The 19546-nt window shown below is 40.3% G+C and overlaps 1 protein-coding gene across 5 annotated transcripts in view; it reads left to right on the top strand.

Annotated features, from left to right (window-relative positions):
• Positions 1-19546, top strand: part of LOC105929529 (protein EFR3 homolog B) — a 46967-nt gene that overhangs the window by 23492 nt on the left and 3929 nt on the right. For 4 of the 5 annotated variants that reach the window (XM_036147424.1, XM_036147421.1, XM_036147425.1 and 1 more), the window contains exons 7-23: positions 6755-6889; positions 9753-9831; positions 10414-10549; positions 10654-10815; positions 10932-11043; positions 11175-11226; positions 11466-11638; positions 11735-11810; positions 12338-12499; positions 12973-13104; positions 13186-13253; positions 13385-13512; positions 16263-16354; positions 16466-16514; positions 16753-16859; positions 16969-17018; positions 17457-17697. In XM_036147424.1, the coding sequence (XP_036003317.1) occupies positions 6755-6889; positions 9753-9831; positions 10414-10549; positions 10654-10815; positions 10932-11043; positions 11175-11226; positions 11466-11638; positions 11735-11810; positions 12338-12499; positions 12973-13104; positions 13186-13253; positions 13385-13512; positions 16263-16354; positions 16466-16514; positions 16753-16859; positions 16969-17018; positions 17457-17562 (1819 nt within the window). In that variant the 3' untranslated portion in view covers positions 17563-17697. Of the gene's footprint in view, positions 1-6754; positions 6890-9752; positions 9832-10413; positions 10550-10653; positions 10816-10931; positions 11044-11174; positions 11227-11465; positions 11639-11734; positions 11811-12337; positions 12500-12972; positions 13105-13185; positions 13254-13384; positions 13513-16262; positions 16355-16465; positions 16515-16752; positions 16860-16968; positions 17019-17456; positions 17698-19546 lie in introns of those variants that run through there. The other variant, XM_036147426.1, reaches the window with a different exon arrangement.

Raw genomic sequence — 19546 nt, forward strand, 5'->3', positions numbered from 1 at the left:
GCTGAATGCGTCGCTCTCTGGCTTACCGATGAAATGTTTTCTGCATGTGTTGCAGAAAATGTTGTTTCCTTTTGAATGGCTTTGTGCATTTCTCTGTTACCTTTGACTTCACTTTAAATACCTGACTGATGCTGAAATTAGCTACCTTTTAAGTCTTTTTGTCTCAGTAAATATTTTTCACAACAAAAAGCCCTTATTGGTCCTTAAAATAAGATCGGATTTAGGTTTATTTTTCTTCTGCGCTGCATCGCAGCAACAAATCTGTCTACTGGGAATTTGAAGTCATCACTAGTTTTCCGTCCAACTTTGTTCACGAACAATACTCCACTTTCCCTATGTTTAAGCCTCCTACGCTGCTGTTTCTATGGTAGTTAGTGAATGAAACAACTTTGAAATCAACAGCAGTGCAAAAAGAGAACTAAGAGTCAGTAAAGTTTTCTTGAAAAAAATGTATTTGCTCTTGATTTTGAGCAGGTAAATAAGATGATCTGCCAGTGGAACAAGATTTTTGCACTTAAAATAAGAGCAACTCATCTCAATCGTCTTATTTCAGGTGAATTATATCCAATTATCTTATTTTAGGTGTAGAAATACTCATTCCGTTGGCAGATCGTCTTATTTACCTGCTGAAATCAAGAAAAAGATACACTGAATTCAAGAAATGTTTACTTACTTTTAGTTCCCTTTTTGCAGTGAGTACAATAGGTTTGAAAGCAAACACAATTAAGCTACTCCCATGTAACCCAGAACAGAGATATATGAAAAATTGGTAGCCATACATAAAACATTCCTCTGACTTGTCCTTATAGGACCTGTTACGTTACTACCTACAAATTCATATTTAGCTTTGAGTAACTTCAGTCATTTTCTGGCTGTTGCGAAAAGCTGTTGAGCTGGATTATGATCCTTTGCCGACGATACACATAAAGCTAAAAACTAAGCATGGTTTTAATGTATAGATGTACAATAAAAGGGAGCAAAACAACTGGAACAAAAAAAGAAGAGTAAAGAAAATGTCACTGGTAACAGCCACAGAGTTGAAAACGATTGGCTTGGGAAACAGATCAAATCATAGTGCAGCAGGCATCTCTCTAATTTGAAGGATTTGAAAGATCTGTCAAGGGAAAAGCTCAGATCTTGTCACCATTGTTGATTTGATTCTGAATAAAAGTCTTTTGTAGTTTGGTAATGGTTAGGTACTAAACTAAAGCGGACTCTTTTTAGGCTTTAGAAAATAAAAATAGACTCAACCAGAATAGTTGTTGATCGAAAAAGTCAGAAAAGAAGGGCGACTTAAGAGTTTCTGCACAGTCCTGTGCTTCGTATTAGCTTAAATCTTTGTGTCCAGAGGCAGAATGTCATATTATGTATACATAAGTATTTTTAAACAGGTCAGTTCGATTTATTATGTGGCGACTAAGTTGAAGATCCAGTCTTGACCTTCCAAACCTCGACAGCACAGTCCAGAGCCTCCCGGTCTCACCTATAACTCATGCCATTTATCATTATTGTCATATTATGAACCCACTGACAGCTCTGGCCTCTGGGTTTTTTATTTTTTTATTAAACCACCAGCAGAACCCAAGAACAAACACACTGCAGTGTGGGTTGAAATATTTAAGAAGACAAGCGAGGCGCATGAAAGGAGGGGGGGGATACAAGAAGAGTAAAGTGGTGTGGGTGGGAGAGTAAGAGCTCCAGTCGGAGTCTGAAGGTGTCAGTTTGTGAGCGAGTCTGCAGACTCTGGAGCCCGGCTCCGTTGGCAGCCTTCCACTTTCTGAAATTCCCTTTGACGTCAATAACCAAGAGCTGACGGGTAAGGGAGCACAGGGGAGGTAGAACAACGAAGGATGGGATTATAGAGCACGGAGTTTGAGAAATATGGAGGTTATTGGCAGAGGGAGTCATAGACAGACTGACACACTCCAGCACAGCCGCGTCTCTCTCTCAGCTTGCCTCCTCTCTGTTTATGTTCTGTGGTTCTGCTCCTGCTGCGCATCCTCATTTCCTTCTCACACGCCGTGTCCTGCTTGTCATTACCCGCTGCAGTCGGTGCAGAATCTAATTACCTCAAGGTCAAAGATTTTTTTTTTCCTCTACTTCTGTCCCCGTGGACATGGACTACTTTATTTAAAGATGGGACAGTTCAGACTAACTCCGACAGAAGGTTCACTCCCGATTTTGTTTAATGGTGTCGCAAAGATTTTTTTTTTTACCCCCCTCTCCAAGCAACTCTTCTTTAGACTCAGCAGAACTGGGAGGCTGTAAACACCTGTCCCCGTATTCACAGAGAATCCTAAGACTAAAAGTAGCTCCTAGCAAAGTCATTTAAGGAAAAAGTCTTAGAATATCCCAAATTATAAGATTTTTCTTAGAATTGACCTTCTATGCCTTCTAAGGCATCTAATTTATGCCTTAAGAGCGTTCCTAAAAACATGTAAGGAGTAGTGAGAACTTTTTAGCGAGCCCAAAAGCAGGGAAGATGGCTGAAACAGAGACAGCTGATTGGCTGATCCACCACCTAAACAATGGAGAGAAAGGGTCACATAAACTTCTCTAATAATCATATGATTATTAATTTACAGATAAGATCAACTTTATCATCCCCATAGAGGGAAATTGGTTAGTTTCATCGCCCGTCGAGTTAACTGTACAGCTCTAGTGATGTCATTTTATTTAGGATAAATAAAAAATAATACTAAAAGTATTGGATAATCATGAATAAAAAGTGCAGAAATTTACTAAGAATATATATAAAAGTGGTGAGAAAGTATGTTCTGTATTGCATGATTATGTCAGTAGCCTAAACGGTCATCTTAAAGTTTGCTTGCGTGATGCCATCTCCTCGTTTTTGATTGCCGCAGCGCTTCTCACCGGGCCGGTGGGTGAAAGCACCAAAACGCGCAGAGAAAAAGCGCATTGATCTGCGGCAGTACGCTTCAAGGTCCACCTATTTGCGACGTGATCCAGGGACCAATTTACCTTTCAACACTCCTCTATTCTCCTCCCAGAGCTGCGGGACACACTGCAAAAAGGGAACTAAAAATAATTTCTTGAAATCAGTGTATTTTTCCTTGATTTGAGCAGGTAGATAAGACTATTTGCCAATGGAATAAGATTTTTGCACTTAAAACAGGAACAATTCATCTCTAAAATAACATAATTAGTTATCCTGCACTTGAAATAAGACGATGGAGATGAATTGTTCCTATTTTAAGTGCAAAAATCTTTTTCCATTGGCAAATAGTCTTATTTACTTGCTGTAATCAAGGAAAATTACAATGATTTCAAGAAAGTTTCACTTACTTTTAGCTCCCTTTTTGCAGTGCAGATGCACTGCTGTTCGTTTTCTTTCCTCCATTTCATGTCAGTCTTTTTGTAAAATCCAGCCGCTTTATACAAGCAGGCAATCCCAGTAAAATGCTGACAGGTGAGAGCACAATGATATCAAATAGATAAAGAAGTAAAATGACTGTTGAGTAAAAATAACAAGCAAATCAAAAATAATGACGAGGATGTAAATTAGGTGCGTTCAAACATTTCGATGCTGTGTGACAGTCAATTCATTTTGCTAAGCTTCATCATCATGACATGTTTCTAAATCCAGTCTTATTAGTTAACTTCACTTCTCTGATCACTGGGAGCACATTTGTGTTGTTTTCCGTCCTTGTTTTATCAACCAATCACACTGTGCCCACAATTGTGTGTATTTATGTCAGCTTCAAAGCAGCGAATAGAATTGCATTCTCAGTATTTCTAATCCAGTAAATGATCCAAATTTGGTTAAAAACAACTTAGGTTTTTTAAACCATGTTAAGTTTAATAAACACAGCTCCAGTCAAATAATTTTGTATAGAAGCTCAGTTGTTGGTGGGAGAGGAGGGGGGGGGGGGGGGGGGTATACAAGGTTGTAGGAAGTGGCAGTGGAACCCAGAGGCAGTACTTTGCAGTAGAAACCAAATAACCTTTTTTTTTTTTTATAATAACTGTTTATAAAGTGAATTTATTAAGATGTAAAATGTGAGGTGCATTAAAGTCTGCTCTATCATTTAGTGATTTAGAAACGGCGTTCTGGCAGGATTCCTCCAGTCAGTCGTTTCTGTTAAAGTTTTGAAAACGCCTCATTAGGTCAGGACCCGGAGTTCATTGTTAATTAAAATCACTTAAAAAGTTAATTTTCTCTCTCTATGCTTGATCGTCTCGGCTTTAACCCAATCCGGCGGTCTTGATGGGCTTTCTTGTGCTGCTCAAACATTTTTTTAAGTAACACTTAATGCCAAGTCAGTTGAACTTCTGGAGTCAGGAGGGTGGGGTTGGTAATCAGTGTCGGCTGTTTTGGCGTTAATGAAATTACCTGTAGGTGCCCTAAAGGGGCAACAATGAGAGGACCCCAAAAAGAAGAGAAGTTGCAGGAGGCTACGGACATTTATTTAGATTTTTGACTGCGTTTCTGGTACCATGAGGTGATAACTGGACCCTACAGATGTTGCACAAGGCAAGGCAAGTTTATTCATAAAGCACTTTTCAGCAGCAAGACGATTCAAAGTGCTGCACAAGCAGGAACCCTCCACCAGGATGGCACATCAGTACGTGCCATTTCCAGAATGGCTGTGTCTCCCAACATCAGTTTCATGAGATTGGAGGAGATTCCAGGAGACAGGCGGTTACTCTGGGAGAGCTGGGCAGGGCATTCACGCAGCGGAGCGCCGAGTAATGCAGCTTGAAGGAGGCTGTTCTTCAAGCTAATAACAGCTAGCTTAGCTTATGTAGTCCAGGAGGTTTATAGCTGCGCTAAAGCACGCTCAAGAGCTTTACTGACCTTTCTATGTCGCTCCGTATTGTACTCTTCCGTGTCGTACCGATCGTTACGCTGAATTGCGCTGGCAAGAACCCTGGCATGAGGGGAAGCACAGACTTGTGGAGGATAAACTACGGCCCCCTGACTGCCGTTAGGTATTGGGATAAAATCCTTAGACACATTGTTGGAGCCTCTGCTGGTGCAGTGGGTCCTGGGTTCCTCTTGCTGCACGATAATGTCTGGTCTGATGTGGCAAAGTGTGGAGGCGATTCCTGGAGGGTGAAGTAATTGATACCATTGACCGGCCTCCACGCTGCCCTGACCTAAACCCTGCAGAACATCTCTGGGACGTCATGGGTAGGTCCATCGGACGCCAGTAGGTTGCATCTCAGACTGTCCAGGAGCTCAGTGGTCAGGATCTGGGAGGAGATACAGCAGGACATCATCAGTCATTTCATAAGGAGGAATGCAAGCGAGCATGTTGGAGCCGTACAAACTACTCAGGACCATTAGGGTTGCTTCAATGATATTTCAGTAAATTGGAGCAGCCGGCTGCCTCTGTGTTGGTTTCATTTTCTCTGTGACTTTGGTTCAAGCCCTCTGTGGGTTGATGTCTGATGTTTAGCAGTGAATTTGATTCAGACATTGTGGTTTCAGATTACTTGAGTTGTAAATACAGGCACTGAAGTGAGCTTTGCAGTTTGTGGTCTAGATCTCCATAAATTGCTCCTTTTTTTCCCCCCCACCAGTATAAAGAATAACATTTTCACGCCTCTAGTTCTGGAGTGTGTGTTTTATAATTGTCTGCCCCACATTTCCCTCTGCAGATTCCCCTTTTTTTTACGCTACTTTACGCCGTGTTACATGAAGGCAAAAGCTTTTCAGGTGAAAAAAAAGAAAAAAAAAAGAAAGCGAAACAATGAATGAAATGTCCCTTTGAGGACATGCATGACAGCCCACTGCTTTGGCACAGTCATAAGACATTTATTAACTCGTTGTTGCAGCAGGAATCCTCCCAGTCAGCAGCAGCTTTTTTAACACATTAGGCGTTCTGTGTCACTTTATTATGCTTTAATGAAAATAATTAAGCAAGGTGTTTTAAATGTGTTTATGAGAGGTGTGTTCCTCGCTATAAAGCTCTGTTTCAGCCGCATTATATGTATTATACAGTTTGACTCAACACCTTTTAGGACTGAAATGGTTTGCAGAAGCCTAAACCAAGCGCATTATCTCATGGAGAAACGGATCCGTCCAGCAGACTCTATGGGAATCGAAGGAATAATGTCATTTAGTTGCTTTTATTATCCAAGATTAAACTTTTCTTTCAAATAAAGCTGGTTCCTTTCTGAACTTTTCTCAGCAGTCAGTAGCTGTGGAACTGTTTTTAGTTAGTTTTTTTTTTCGGTTTAAGGAAGCACTGAAGGGTTTCCCATGGCCTCCTCCTCTTCAGCATCACCAGCAGAGATAAAAGAGTTAAGATGTTAATAAATAATACCATCATTGCTGGACTCCCACAGGCTTGTCTTGACCAGCTTATAATGGCGGTTGATGACTTTAATCATGCATGAGCGTAACCCAAAAAAAAACGCATCTAGAGCCGGACACGCTCGCGTCCCCCCGTGGTTAAAAGAGATGTGCGACAAACACCTTTTTTTTTTACAACGTTGTGTAATTCCCACTGCAGACGAGCCGCAGCCGGCCAAGTCGACCCAGTTGGGAGTGACGCGGCGATTTAGCCGGTCCTGATTGTTTTATTTCGGATGAAATCGGGCTTTGTGTGCATGTTTGCTTCTCTGACTCACAGTGATTCCAACGTCTCTGTTTTTTTTCTCTCTCTCTCTCTCTCTGTCTGCATCCCTCTCCTCACTTCCTCCCTTCCCTTTTCCTCCTCTCCCTTCGCTCCGTTTTTTTTTTTTTTTTCCTTCCTGCCTCATCACCTGCACCGCTCCCCACCAGCCGCTCTCCTTCTCCGCTGCAGGCGTCGGAGAAGGAGAAGGAAAGCCCGGTGGAGCTGACGGAGCGCTGTTTCAGGGAGCTGCTGGGTCGAGCCGCCTACGGCAACATCAAGAACGCCGTCACGCCCGTCCTCATGTAAGACCAATTTCTGTCTCTCATTTTAAAGATCTGCGCGTCTCCTGTGTAGTTGTTTAGATATGTGGAAACACATGAAGGGCGGGGGGGGGGGGGATGCTGCATCTCGGGGTTCTTTTGAAGCATTTTTTTATCTTTCTGCTGATCGATTCAGAGGGGAGCGACAAGGACAATGCAAGGGTATCGACTAGATCCGAGGGTTTGTTTGCCAATGGGATATTTAAATGAAATATTACTGCTGCGTGTGGGTGACATCACTGGACAGACATGGGTTGTTCTTTACAGGACATTATTGCTTTTTGGGCTCATTTCTTTTAATCTGAATAATTTGCTGTGATACTCAATCCAGACATCAGTTCTCGCTCTAGTATGTAGCGTTGAATCGCTCACAGCCTTTACCTTTTGCCGGTTCTGCATTTTACCTGTTTTTGTGCCTCATGGCTTTATTTTCTATTTTTATTTTTTCTGGAAAGCTAAAGTTTTGGTCAGATTGATGAATGAAATTATTTGAATGATGATAAAGCTGAGATTCTTTTTTTTTTTTTTCTCAGGGCTACTAGGGCTGAACAATTAATTCTATTAATTAAGTCTATTCTATCTTGCATTTGCAATATAGTCGCAATTTAAAATTACCAATTCACAAAGGTCTGCCATATTTGGCTACCTAATAATTAATGGATCAGACGCGTCCTTTAGGTGTTGGTAATATGTTAAAAGCGGGTTTGCTTCCACATGGAAGGGAAGAGAGATGCAGCAGTGAGATAATCTAAGTTTATTATTTGTTTCAGAGTTTATATAATCACACTGTTTTTACCAGAAACTTTCAGGAATCCCACCATAGCATTAAGTACCGGTCAAACTGTTTAATATATAGACTTCTCTGTTGGTTGCATTTGATGTCCAACAAGGATGGAAATCCAACTGAATTAAAAGCTATTCTCTCTTGAATAAGAATAGTCTGATTTATATATATATATAAAAAAAATGAATTTCTTGTTTTAAATAGTCCTTTTTTCCACCTTTTGTCTGCAGGCCATTTTTGCTGCTGGTGGTTAATGCAGAGAAAAGTTCAAATTAAATTGCAATTATGGTGGAAATGTACTGCAATGTTGATTTTTGGCCAAATCCTGCAGCCCTAATTTCTAGTCTTTTGAATCCTTTCTTGGTTACATCCTGTGATCACGTTAAAATCCTTGCCATGACTTTTCAGTAGTGACCTTATTTTTCAGAAAAACCTCCATAATATGTCAGGGTGTGCATTTTATCACCTCACAGTCGGGACCAAAGTCAAATCCCTGCTGTCCTTGCTGGAGCTTTAAAACAGTCCCTCTTTGAACTTCAGCTGATCCCCAAACGCTGCAGCAAGGCTTTTAATTAAGACCAAAAGGTTTGAGCATGTCACTCCCATCTTAAAATCGCTCCACTGGCTTCCAGTTAAAAGGAGAATTGATTTTAAAAACACTGCTGATTGCTTCTAAAGCTCTAAATGCTCTGGCCTCTTCCTGAAGTTCTGAGAAGCTCATGGATTAGATGTCAGACGGGCCTTTAAGGTCTTCTTGTTCTACCCAGAATCAGCTTTTAGTCATGATCTTCCTGTCCTCTGGGGATCAGATAATCAACACCTCAGATTAATTTCTGCTTTAAATGAAACTCAAAACACACCGATTCCATTGAGCTTTTAATTTGGCTTATTTTGGTAACAGAAAAATTCAGAAATATAATATCTGTAACTGGTCAGTCGGTAAAGCAGGCATTGTTCCTGCTTCTTCTAAAATAATATATCATGTAGGTAATTACAACTATAATAATGGTATTTTTATTTCTTTTGGATTTTCACACAGACTTCTGCTAAAATATGTATTAAATACTGGTTAAATGTATTTGTTTTTTGAGGGTTTGTAGCTCAGAAGATCGAACCTTTTGGGGTTTTTACCACAACCAGATGTGTGTGTCTTCTAATCAAGAATGGTTGGAGTAATCTTTCAGCCAGCTGACTGACAATGTGCAGCAACATGTAAGGGATGAAAAGTTTAACAGCTTTGATGATTTAATATTATTTTAAATCCATTTTTAAACCTCTGGTACCAGCAGCTATCCATGCCAGGCTACTACATGTTGGTCAGTATTGACTTTGTCCTGATACCCATGTAAAATAAAAGCATTTAGATCCAATCCATAGGGTTATTTATTATTTATTGGCAGGTTTTTTTTTTTTTTTACTTTTTTGCCACTCACTGGGTATTGTTGTTTTTACTGAAAGAAAGAAGCTTCATTTATGACAAACATAAAGGGGAGCCTTTATGTGAGACTCTAATAAGGTCCCAGCAGAGCTTCTATGTCCCTTGTCTTCTGAAAATATAAGAGTCTGACATGTTTTTTAGTATTATTTTGATGGCGTCTCCGCGTAGAAAGCTCCAAACCCGGCGCAAAAACACAACACGCCACCATCTGCTGTAAACATCAAACCCGAGGTTTTAGTGGCCAAAGCCGGACCAGTTTTGTTGATTCGGCTCATCCGTTCTTCTTTAACGGTTGATTGTTACCATTATTCACTTTTGAACTCCTCAAGCATTCCTGTCATTTTCTTTTTAACGTCTCAGAAAGTCAACAGCCTGCTTATTCATGCTGGGTCACCGTCAAACTGTGAATCCCGACCATTTCTGCGTTGTTTTACCTTTTAAGCAGCATCAGAGGCTTCAGTCGTTATTGTGGTCGATATTTACTCTCAGATGTTTGAGGCATCCCTTCCTATCTCACGGCTCTCTGTGTTTGTCTCCCCTCCGTCTCCTGTGGCTGCTCATGATTGCACCATCTACTTCCGCCTCCCCTCCCCTCCCCTCCTCTCCGTCTCTCCCCGCTCCAGGCACTTAGATAACCACTCTCTATGGGAGGGAAAGACCTTTGCTGTGCGTTGCTTCAAAATCATCATGTACTCCATCCAGGTGAGAGAAACACTGGCCGCTCACACTCTGAAAAACCTCCTCTCACTCTGCTGTCCGGATATTATCATGAATCGCTTCGTTTATTTCAGACGGTCTCACGTTTTTTTTTATTCGTCTCAAGCTTCATCAATCACCCTGGAGGCCAAAAGGAGACAAAGCCTCCACACTGCAAAAACTGATCTAAAAATAAGTAAAATGTTCTTAAAGTTAGTGTATTTATCCTTGATTTAAGCAGGTAAATAAGATCATCTGCCAATGGAATGAGTATATTGACCCCTAAAATAAGATAAATAGACATCCTGCACTTGAAATAAGATGATTGAGATGAATTGTTCCTATTTTAAGTGCAAAATTCTTATTCCATTGGCAAATCATCTTATTTACCTGCTGAAATCAAGGACAAATACACAAATTTTAAGAACATTTTATTTATTTGTAGTTCCGTTTTTGCAGTGCAGTGTTCAGTTTGATTAGATTTAAGCTTTGGCAGTGCTTAAACCTTTTTTTGCCCCAGCATATCAGTTTCCTGCAAGGTTGCACTTATATTTCAGGCATTCTTTTTTCTTGTTGTTGTTGTTGTAGTCCCAACACTCCCACTTGGTAATCCAGCAACTCCTCGGCCACCTGGACGCCAACAGCAAGAACTCGGCCAAAGTACGGGCCGGCATTGTTGAAGTGCTGCTGGAGGCTGCTGCCATTGCAGCCAGCGGCTCCGTAGGTGTGTTACACGAGGGGGGGGGGAAGCGGCGTTCGGTAAAATAAAACCAGCTTAAGGGGCTTTGAGGACGTAATATTTTGAGCCTTCGCTTTGTGTGAACGCAGGTCCTACAGTGCTGGAGGTGTTCAACACCCTGCTGAGGCAGCTGCGTCTCAGCGTGGACTACGAGCTGACCGGCTCGTACGACGGCTCCACCAACATCGGCACCAAGATCATCAAAGCTCACGAGGAGCGGCAGCTGCAGGAGGCTGTCATCAGGACCATTGGTTAGTCGGGTTTTTTTGGCGGTCTGTCGGGTTCTTGTGTAATCCTTAAGCATTAAAAAGGCTGCTTTAAGTTTATTTGCCCTCCGCATGTTTTAACGTCTGTTGCTCATTCCCAGGTTCCTTTGCCAACACCTTACCCACGTACCAGAGGTCGGAGGTGATGCTGTTCATCATGGGAAAGATCCCGGTCCCTGGAGTAAACCTGACTCTGCCCTCTACCGAATCTGAGTACGATTTTTTTTTTTTTTTTTCCCATAAATCTACACAGAATCTTATTTTTATATTCACAGCGGTTCAAATTGCTGTTTGAATACAAATTTATTTAGACCCAAATCTAAGCGCTTTGTTTCCATTCTCAGGCCTGAGAGTACAAGAATGATTCAGGTTATGTTGCTCAAGTCCTTGGTGCAGGTAAATGTTAATTATTTATTATTTAAATGATCATAGGATTTTAAATTCTAGTTATCTTTGCATAGTTTTCAAACAGTAAGGTAAATATGAAAATCATAATGGATGTGTAATTTGATTGTCTAAAATATAAAGCAACAGAAGGCCTTGAAATGATTTTAATATCTGGACTGTGGCTCAATGTTCTTCCATATGTAACCTGCATAAACAGATAATGTCTTTTTTTCTAATTAATCTCCAAGGTGACAGCAGGTTTCCAGACCACCAACATGCTTACAGCACTGCCGAGCTCTTTCCTGGAGCCACTGCTCTCCTTTTCTCTAACCGATGACCCGGAGGTGCGGCTACTCGTGCTCCAAATCCTCCTCAGCCTCATCGACAGGCATGACAACAGGCCCAAATTCTCCAAAATAAGGTGAGCGCTTCGATGCGCAGCGGCAGGAAACGGCTACGAAGTTTCAATCGAGTTGAGTTTACCGACCGCGTCTGTTTGGACCTTCTTTCTATGCAGCATCATTTCTGACATCTCTGTGCTGAAGCTCAAAGTCGACAAGTGCTCCAGGCAGGACAACTTATTCATGAAAAAGGTACTCCTCCGTCACACAGATGAGATTTTAGTCTCATGTTGAAAATAATTATTTTATTATTATTATTTTATTTTTATTTTTTCCTTTTTTCCTCTCTTTTTCCTTTTTTCCCCCTTTTTTCCCCTTTTTTTTCTTCCTTTTTTCCCTTTTCTTCCAAAAAAGGAAAAAAGAGAAAAAAAAGAGAAAAAATATTTTATTTTTTTTCTTCCCTTTTCCCTGTTTTTTCTTTTCTTTTTTTTCCCTTTTTTCCCTTTTTTTCCTTCCTTTTTCCCCCTTTTCTTCCAAAAAAAGGAAAAAAGAGAAAAAAAAGAGAAAAATTATTTTCCTATTTTTTTTCTTCCCTTTTCCCTGTTTTTTTATTTATTTTTTCCTTTTTTTCCCATTCCCCCCCTTTTTTCTTTTCTTTCATAAAAAAGAAAAACAGAAAGAAAAAGAAAATAATTATTTTATTGAAAAAAAAAACATGGGTGAAAACTAAAGAATTTAGAATCAATAAATGTATAAAAACCTTTACCCTTCACTCATAGCACGGCCAGCACCTGTACCGACACATCTACCTGGGCTGTAAGGAAGAGAGCAGCGGCCAGCAGCACTATGAGACCCTCTACACCCTGCTGGGTCTCCTCAGCGTGGAGCTGGCAAACGAGGAGGTGGTGGTGGACCTCATCCGGCTGGCGCTCGCCTTGCAGGTACGACCGAACACAAAAATCAGAATGTCATTCCAAAAAAAGGTAAAAAATAATTAGTAATGGGCGGTCGTTAAAGCCATTAAGCCAGCAGATTGAACCGAAACTGATCCACTCCTCTGTAACATTTCGGTCCAATCTGCTGTCTTAATGGCTTTAACGACTGCCCATTACTAAGGGGTGGTCCTGTTTCTGTTGAATTTGCATGTTATCTAAGCCATTACAAGGCCTTTGTTTGCCAATTGTATAAAGCTTGGTACTCCACATTACTCCAGACTTTTTGAATTGAGAAAGCTTCCTGGAGAGGAAGCGAAACATCTTCAACTACGGAAAACAAGTCCAGTTGCTTTGTTTTTTACATTTTTTTTGAATGACCATGACCTGGATGACTGAGAATCTTCACAAGCAAAAATCAGAATGAAAACTTGTTCCGTCTCTTTGCGCCGTCTCGTTGACTTTGTCCGTATCCTCTGCAGGACTTGGCCCTGTCCACGGACGAAGGTCTGCCTGTTTATAACCGCTGTGCTGTTCACGCCCTGGCCGCCGCCTACCTCAACCTCATCTGCCAGCTCACCACCGTCCCAGCCTTCTGCCAACACATACACGAAGTGCGCGTCTGGATTTCTCTGTCAGTCTTTGACTCTGCACGCAAACATGTAATAAACTGCATTTCTTTGTTTTCTCGCAAGGTAATTGAGGCGAGACAGAAAGAGGGTGCTTACCTTTTGCCCGAGGATGTCTTTATTGAGAATCCCAAGTAAGAATAAGCTGTTTTTATTATGTATTTTTTTTTCACAAATATTAGTTGTCTTTAACATTTTCTTTTGGAAAAGCATACAGTGAATTATTCCTCTCTGCTATGTAAGTGTCGCACGTTATTGTTTACAGGCTGCCGTCTTCGCTGGAGAAGGTGGAAGGGGGCGTTTTGTTCCTCCAGTCGAAGATCACGGAGGTCCTTGGAGGAAGTGGTTACAATACGGAGAGACTGGCTACACCCTACGTCCCACAGTTTACTGGTAGGGAATTCAAAGCCTTTGGAGACAAATCCAAATACTTCCATTGCTATCAAACTGTTTTAAATATTTCCCACAATAATGATAGTAAAATATTTGACCCTGTTTTCAATGCACAAACATGATTTAAACCAGATCTAGTTATGGAAATAGACCTACATAGACTCAATTTCTAAACAAGTTTTCTACCATCTCAAAAACATCTGCAGGATAAAATGATTTCCTGTAAAAACAGGACGCAAATACTGATGCACTTTAAGACTCTGTAGAGACAAGTCTTGTAGAGAGAACACGTTTCATAACATGCTGAGGGATAAAATGTATTATTTGGAACTGATTCATGTTATCTCTGATTTACTTACCATACAACATCTTACCATCTACAGATTACACAAAGCTTTATATATCTGTGTCACCACATGACAGTCAGTGTGTCCATAATACCAGTGAGTGGATGGGTGAGGATTTCCTCCAGCTTAATTTGGAAAGACGTAAATCATAGTATTTGGAGGTCAGCACTGAACTAAACTCATGAAAGGTAAAAAAAAAAAAATAGAAAAACCGGGACATGATTTTATTAGTTCTAGGTTAGATTACTGTAATAGTTATTCCATCACTGTCGTTTAAATGTCATTGAAGTGTAACATACGTTGACATTACTTTATGAAATAATGTATGAATTTATACATTGACTGAATCCACATCTAATTTTACCAAAAAAAAAATTTAATCACAGCCACACTTTGAACGTGGTGAATAAGTTGATTTATGCTCTGTGGTAATGAGGTAAGTTTCAGAGATAAAAAGAGACTAGATTAAAAACTATATTTATTATATTTATATTCCACTTTGTAACCCACAGTGGAACCATCAGCAGCTATGCATTATACATTTCCATTGTGAACACAGAGCAAGTCTCCTCTGCTCTCTTTGCTCTGACTGCATGCTTCTGCCTGTGCCTGTGAGACGGCACTGAGGGAAAAAAGGGAAGAACTGGCAGCAGCTGCCTGTGAGACACTGCTGAGGAAATAGGCAGACCTCACGCAGCTGTAGCAGCTGTTGGTAGACAGTAACGGTAGACAGATTGCTAGCTGCCAAATGGATAAAAACACAGAGAAAAGTCACTAGATTTGTTTCTAGTTGCTTTTTTTTTAAATAATGGTTGCTAGAATAGTCAGAAATGTCCCCAAATATAGCAACAGAGTCGCTGAGTTGGTTACACTGGACTGTCGTCTCTTGTTTTTCTTCACTACCGAGAGCAGTACAGTGTATAGTAACCACCAGTAGCTTCATAGAGTAGCAGCTTTGAAATGATGAGGCAGAGAGGAGCCAGCAGCCTTGGTTTTTCCTAATAAAGAACATTTTAACATGTCATGATATGTTAATCCATTTTGAACTCTGATTATGATTATAAGTGTGCAAACAAACCATAGCTACGCTATATCATATGCTATTTATTTATTAATTCTGAAGGTGTAGTGGCTTTTATTTTGGTGCGGCGGTGTGCCACAATAAAATACATGTAGTGGAAACACTGAATACTTAAATAAGTTATTCAAGGATATTAATTTGTGTCACAATCGATATAAACTGACCCACTATCATTTGCCCACATTGTCGCGCTACTTCCTGCTATAGCGCTGCAATAATGGGCTCTCCCTTTACTGCAGCAGCTTATCTCAACAATCTTCTGCTGTTCGAAGTTTAAATCATGCTAACATGTTGAGCACATTCAGAAAAATAAGTGACCCTCTTTATTGACAAGACACAAAAGCGTTGTCCGGAGGAACTTTCTCTATAAGGCAGACACACAGGAGAAAACAAAATACTGAGCTTGCCACATGCTAACTGCGCTATCGCTACAAGCTAACTCTGATGACACTAATGCATTAGAGCAATTTACAAGGGTCAGTAAAGCTCCTGTATCTGCAACAGTGTAGTAGTAAACCTCCCAGGTGACATAAGCTAACGCTAGCTAACGATGACTTTGGTCCGAGCTCTGCCATCGTGATGCGCCTCTGCTCCGTTCTGTGGTACAAATCAACGCAGGAAAATGAACATTAACAGCATAGGTTATGGTGGGTGACCAGAAATACAACTTATTTTAGTGTAGAATAATTTATTTGTCCCTCAGTAGTAAAATTTATATGGATCAACGCCTAATTGACAGGCAAATGGAAGCATACAGCTGCACACTAAAGATAAGCAATTATAATAAAATTAATTCTTAGCCAGAAAGAACCCTGCAACCAAAACAAAAGCCACTTTATCAAAAATAGTATCAAGTATTTTTTTTCTGCATTCCATATTGAGTTTGAAATTTTAGTATCGTGACAACCCCCGTTGCATGTTGGCTATAAACCTTGTAGACCCCTCTGCGTTTTAGAGACCTGTTTACTCGGTGTTCCCAAGACCAGACCTGAGCAAGGGTTCTCAGTGCTGGAGCCAACCTTCAAAAAAAAAAAACAGAGAAAAGGGTTTTCCTAAATGTATAGAAACTGTTGGCCTGATTGTTGTTTACAGCGGTTTTCCTGTAAAGGCCAAAAATGATATACGTATATGTTACTTTGTATAATTCTTAAATATATATTTGCCTTTCATTGTTTCTCTCTGTTAGCTAAAGTCTGATTTCAGTCTTTTTGTTGTTTATTGATTGATTGATTTTTTTTCTTTCCCTGCTTCTGCTTTTTCTTCTGTAAAGCACATTGAATAATCCTGTGTGTAACGTACGGTTTACTAAATCTGCCTTCTAGATGAGGACCGGCTGTCCAAAAGAAAGAGCATCGGGGAGACCATCTCACTTCAGGTGGAGGTTGAATCCCGAAACAGTCCAGAGAAGGAAGAGGTAAAGATATATAATAATTTGCTTAATTAGGAAGTTGGACACCAGTCAAAAAATGCTTCAGTTTATAGCGTTGACACCATGTGATGTTAATGTAATGCTTGTTTTTCTCAGAGGACGCCTGCAGAAGAGATCACATTTGAAATCCTGAAAAATGCTATTGGTATGTCCACTGTATTACTGTATTACAAATTTACTATACTAATTTTAAGTGAATGTGCTCTTTTATAAGAATTTAAATGTTCTAATTAGTCAATTCACTGAAGGGTAATACTTATACATTTTATATACTTATACATTTTTAGACAGCGTTTAAGTTAAGGTTTTGTTAAAAAATCATTTTAGTCATGTAGTTTTCAGGTAGAATGCTTGAAATAGATCTTGTCTCTGTCTCCCTCTAGTGGACAGCGTTGGTATGGAGGAACAGGAGAGGGAGCGGAGGAGACAAGTGGTGGAAAAGTTTCAGAAGGCACCATTTGAGGAAATTGCTGCCCACTGTGGTGCCAGGGTATAAAACAATATATCTATATATATTTTTTTTTATTGATTGATTTTAATTATTTTAATAAACTATCAGAATCTTTATTAATAGAGTAATGATTGTTTCCCTCTTCTAGGCCACAATGCTGCAGAGCAAACTGAATCAGATATTTGAGATCACAATCAGGTAAAGATGACGTTTCAAATGTATATTATGACATATAACTTTTATAGTACTGGGCTTCCTGCACAGTTAGGAAAAGTCTAAAATAGATTTAACTGTTTTTACTGGTCTGGATGGTTATGGGAAAAGCCAATCAAACAGCTTTCCCCATAAATGTCCACTTCCACCCGTCCATGGCTATCAGTCTGTTTATCCATACCTTCAGACATTTGTCTGCGCGTCCATCCATCCGTTCATCCATCCGTCCGTTCATCCATCCATCCGTTCATCATGAATTCATAGTGAACCATTGTATATATGCTTTAAAAATTAGCCAGTAAATTTGAGGCTTGAAAAGTGTGTAATTTGGACATAACATGTAGGAACCCTACAGCACACAGATTGAAAAAGTTGCCTGGTACGTCAGGATGAGAGCTTTGCTTTGTCCCCTCTCCTCTCCAGACCCCCTCCCAGCCCATCTGGAACCATTTCCTCGGGTTACGGCCAAAGCCAGAGTCGATCCGTTCCCATTTACGAGATGAAGTTTCCCGACCTTTGTGTGTATTAGAGAACAAGGTTTGCAACGAACGTGACAAAACTGATTTAACCTTTTTTAGGATCAGGGAAGAGCAGCCGATCTTTACTGTAAACTGGTCTCGATCGTGGGAATCAGACGTTAGACGCAAACTTCAAGTTGCGGCTTGAGAACAAGACATTTTCTGACTAACTTAGCTGTGTGAAATGTTCTTTTACCCTTTGATTGCAACCAGACCAAGCTGGTATAAGTGATCAAAATGCAACAAACTCTCTTGATTTTACTTCTGTTTGTAGAAGCTCCACTGGTTGGATTATGAAATTAGAGATTGCCAAGAACTGTGACAGAGAAGCTGTGTGTGTCTCATATGTCCGGGAATGTTACTGGCACTGCAATCCCTGGACGTTCCCCCTTTTTATGTTTTTTGTTTGTCCCACACAGGGTGCCATACCTAACAAAATTAGATCCACCAGTCTTATTTCCTGTTTATTTATTTAGACCTTAGATAACAGAGAGTGTATCTGACATGTTTTTATTTTTATCCATGTATAACTCCTGTGTTACTCGGTAGTTTTTTTTTTTTGCCTTTTTAGTGTTAGCCATAAGTGCTTTTATTTGATTTATGTCACGGGCATTTAATTTCCTTATTTTTTACTCTATTTATATTTGATTTCAATCATTTTTTTAACTTAAAAAAAAAACAAAAAACGGTGGCTAAAACAAAACTTGTGCCACACGTGACCAGACGAAACTCCTGAAATGCAATGTTTACCACATTGGAAAACACTAGAAAAATGAATATTTTTCTCTTCCAATATAAATGTGTATATATATAGAGAGAACTATATAAGTCTTTAAGCCTATGTACAAAGCAGGGATGTTTTCTGTGTTTATATTTTTGGTTTTTAACTGTCGCTGCACTGGTTGTGTCCTTTTAGTTAAGGGGAAAATCTAAAGCAACCAGCAACATATGAAATCCAAACGAGCCCCCCCCCCTGTCAGGAGCAGAACCCGGTTCCTGCAGCGTCGTATTTTATTGCCGTCGCGTCCTCAGTTCTGCAGGATCGGCTTCCCGGCAGCGCATCCCATCTCGTGGAGATTTAATAAGCCATTTAGTGTGCATGAGCGCACGTGCACACACACACACACACAGGTATAAAAACAAGGTATAATGGCAATAATTTGGCACGAGCCTGGCAAACATGGTCCAACTGTTTGTAGCAGATTGTGTTGTGCGTTTTTTTTTGTTTTTTTTTGCAGCGTGCCTCTTTGTCATGGTGCTGTGATGGCTCATTGTGTGACGTTTTAAAGGAATGCACCCCCCCCCCCTCCTCCCCCCCGCGTCATGCGCTTCTTTGACTGATCTGTCTCATTTAATGTAGATGGAGATCGTTTGTATTTTCTTTTTAAATAATGTAAACTCAAATGTGTCCCATCAACTAACCAGATTGTACGTACAAGTTTCCCCCTTTTTTTTTTTTTTTTTTTTTTTAAATAGTGCGAGTGGGAGTATTTGTTCATGTGTCTGTGTAAACACAGATGTGTCTTTATCGTTGTTACCGGAGACCAAACCCGCTTCAGACACGGTTTACAGTCTCGTCCAGCGACAGGCTCCTCCCGGTTCACGAAGAACAACCCGTCGACGCAGAGCCGTCCGAGCCCCCTCCAGTGGCACGTTGTGAAAACTGTCCGTTCAGAATGGGATCTGTAAATCCGTCCGCTTGCTGTCATTGCATCAGTGTAACGTGATACTAACTTACGGGCAACCCTTGACTTAGTTTGACTTCATTACATGTCTGGTTAATAGATCCGTTTACAGCGTAGTGCTATAGTACAAATCTATTCATTCTGTGGACTTTGCACTTTAAAAACTGGATTACCTAGAGACGAAGGCAGCTTTTACATGGAGAAAATGCCTTACATGTGTCATACCAGACTCTGCATGCTAGTGACGTAGCTGTGTTATACAATAAATGTATCCCCAAACCACCAACAACGCGACTCGCCTCTCATTTCA

Source organism: Fundulus heteroclitus, chromosome 15 (assembly GCF_011125445.2).
Source record: "Fundulus heteroclitus isolate FHET01 chromosome 15, MU-UCD_Fhet_4.1, whole genome shotgun sequence".
NCBI lineage: Eukaryota > Metazoa > Chordata > Actinopteri > Cyprinodontiformes > Fundulidae > Fundulus > Fundulus heteroclitus.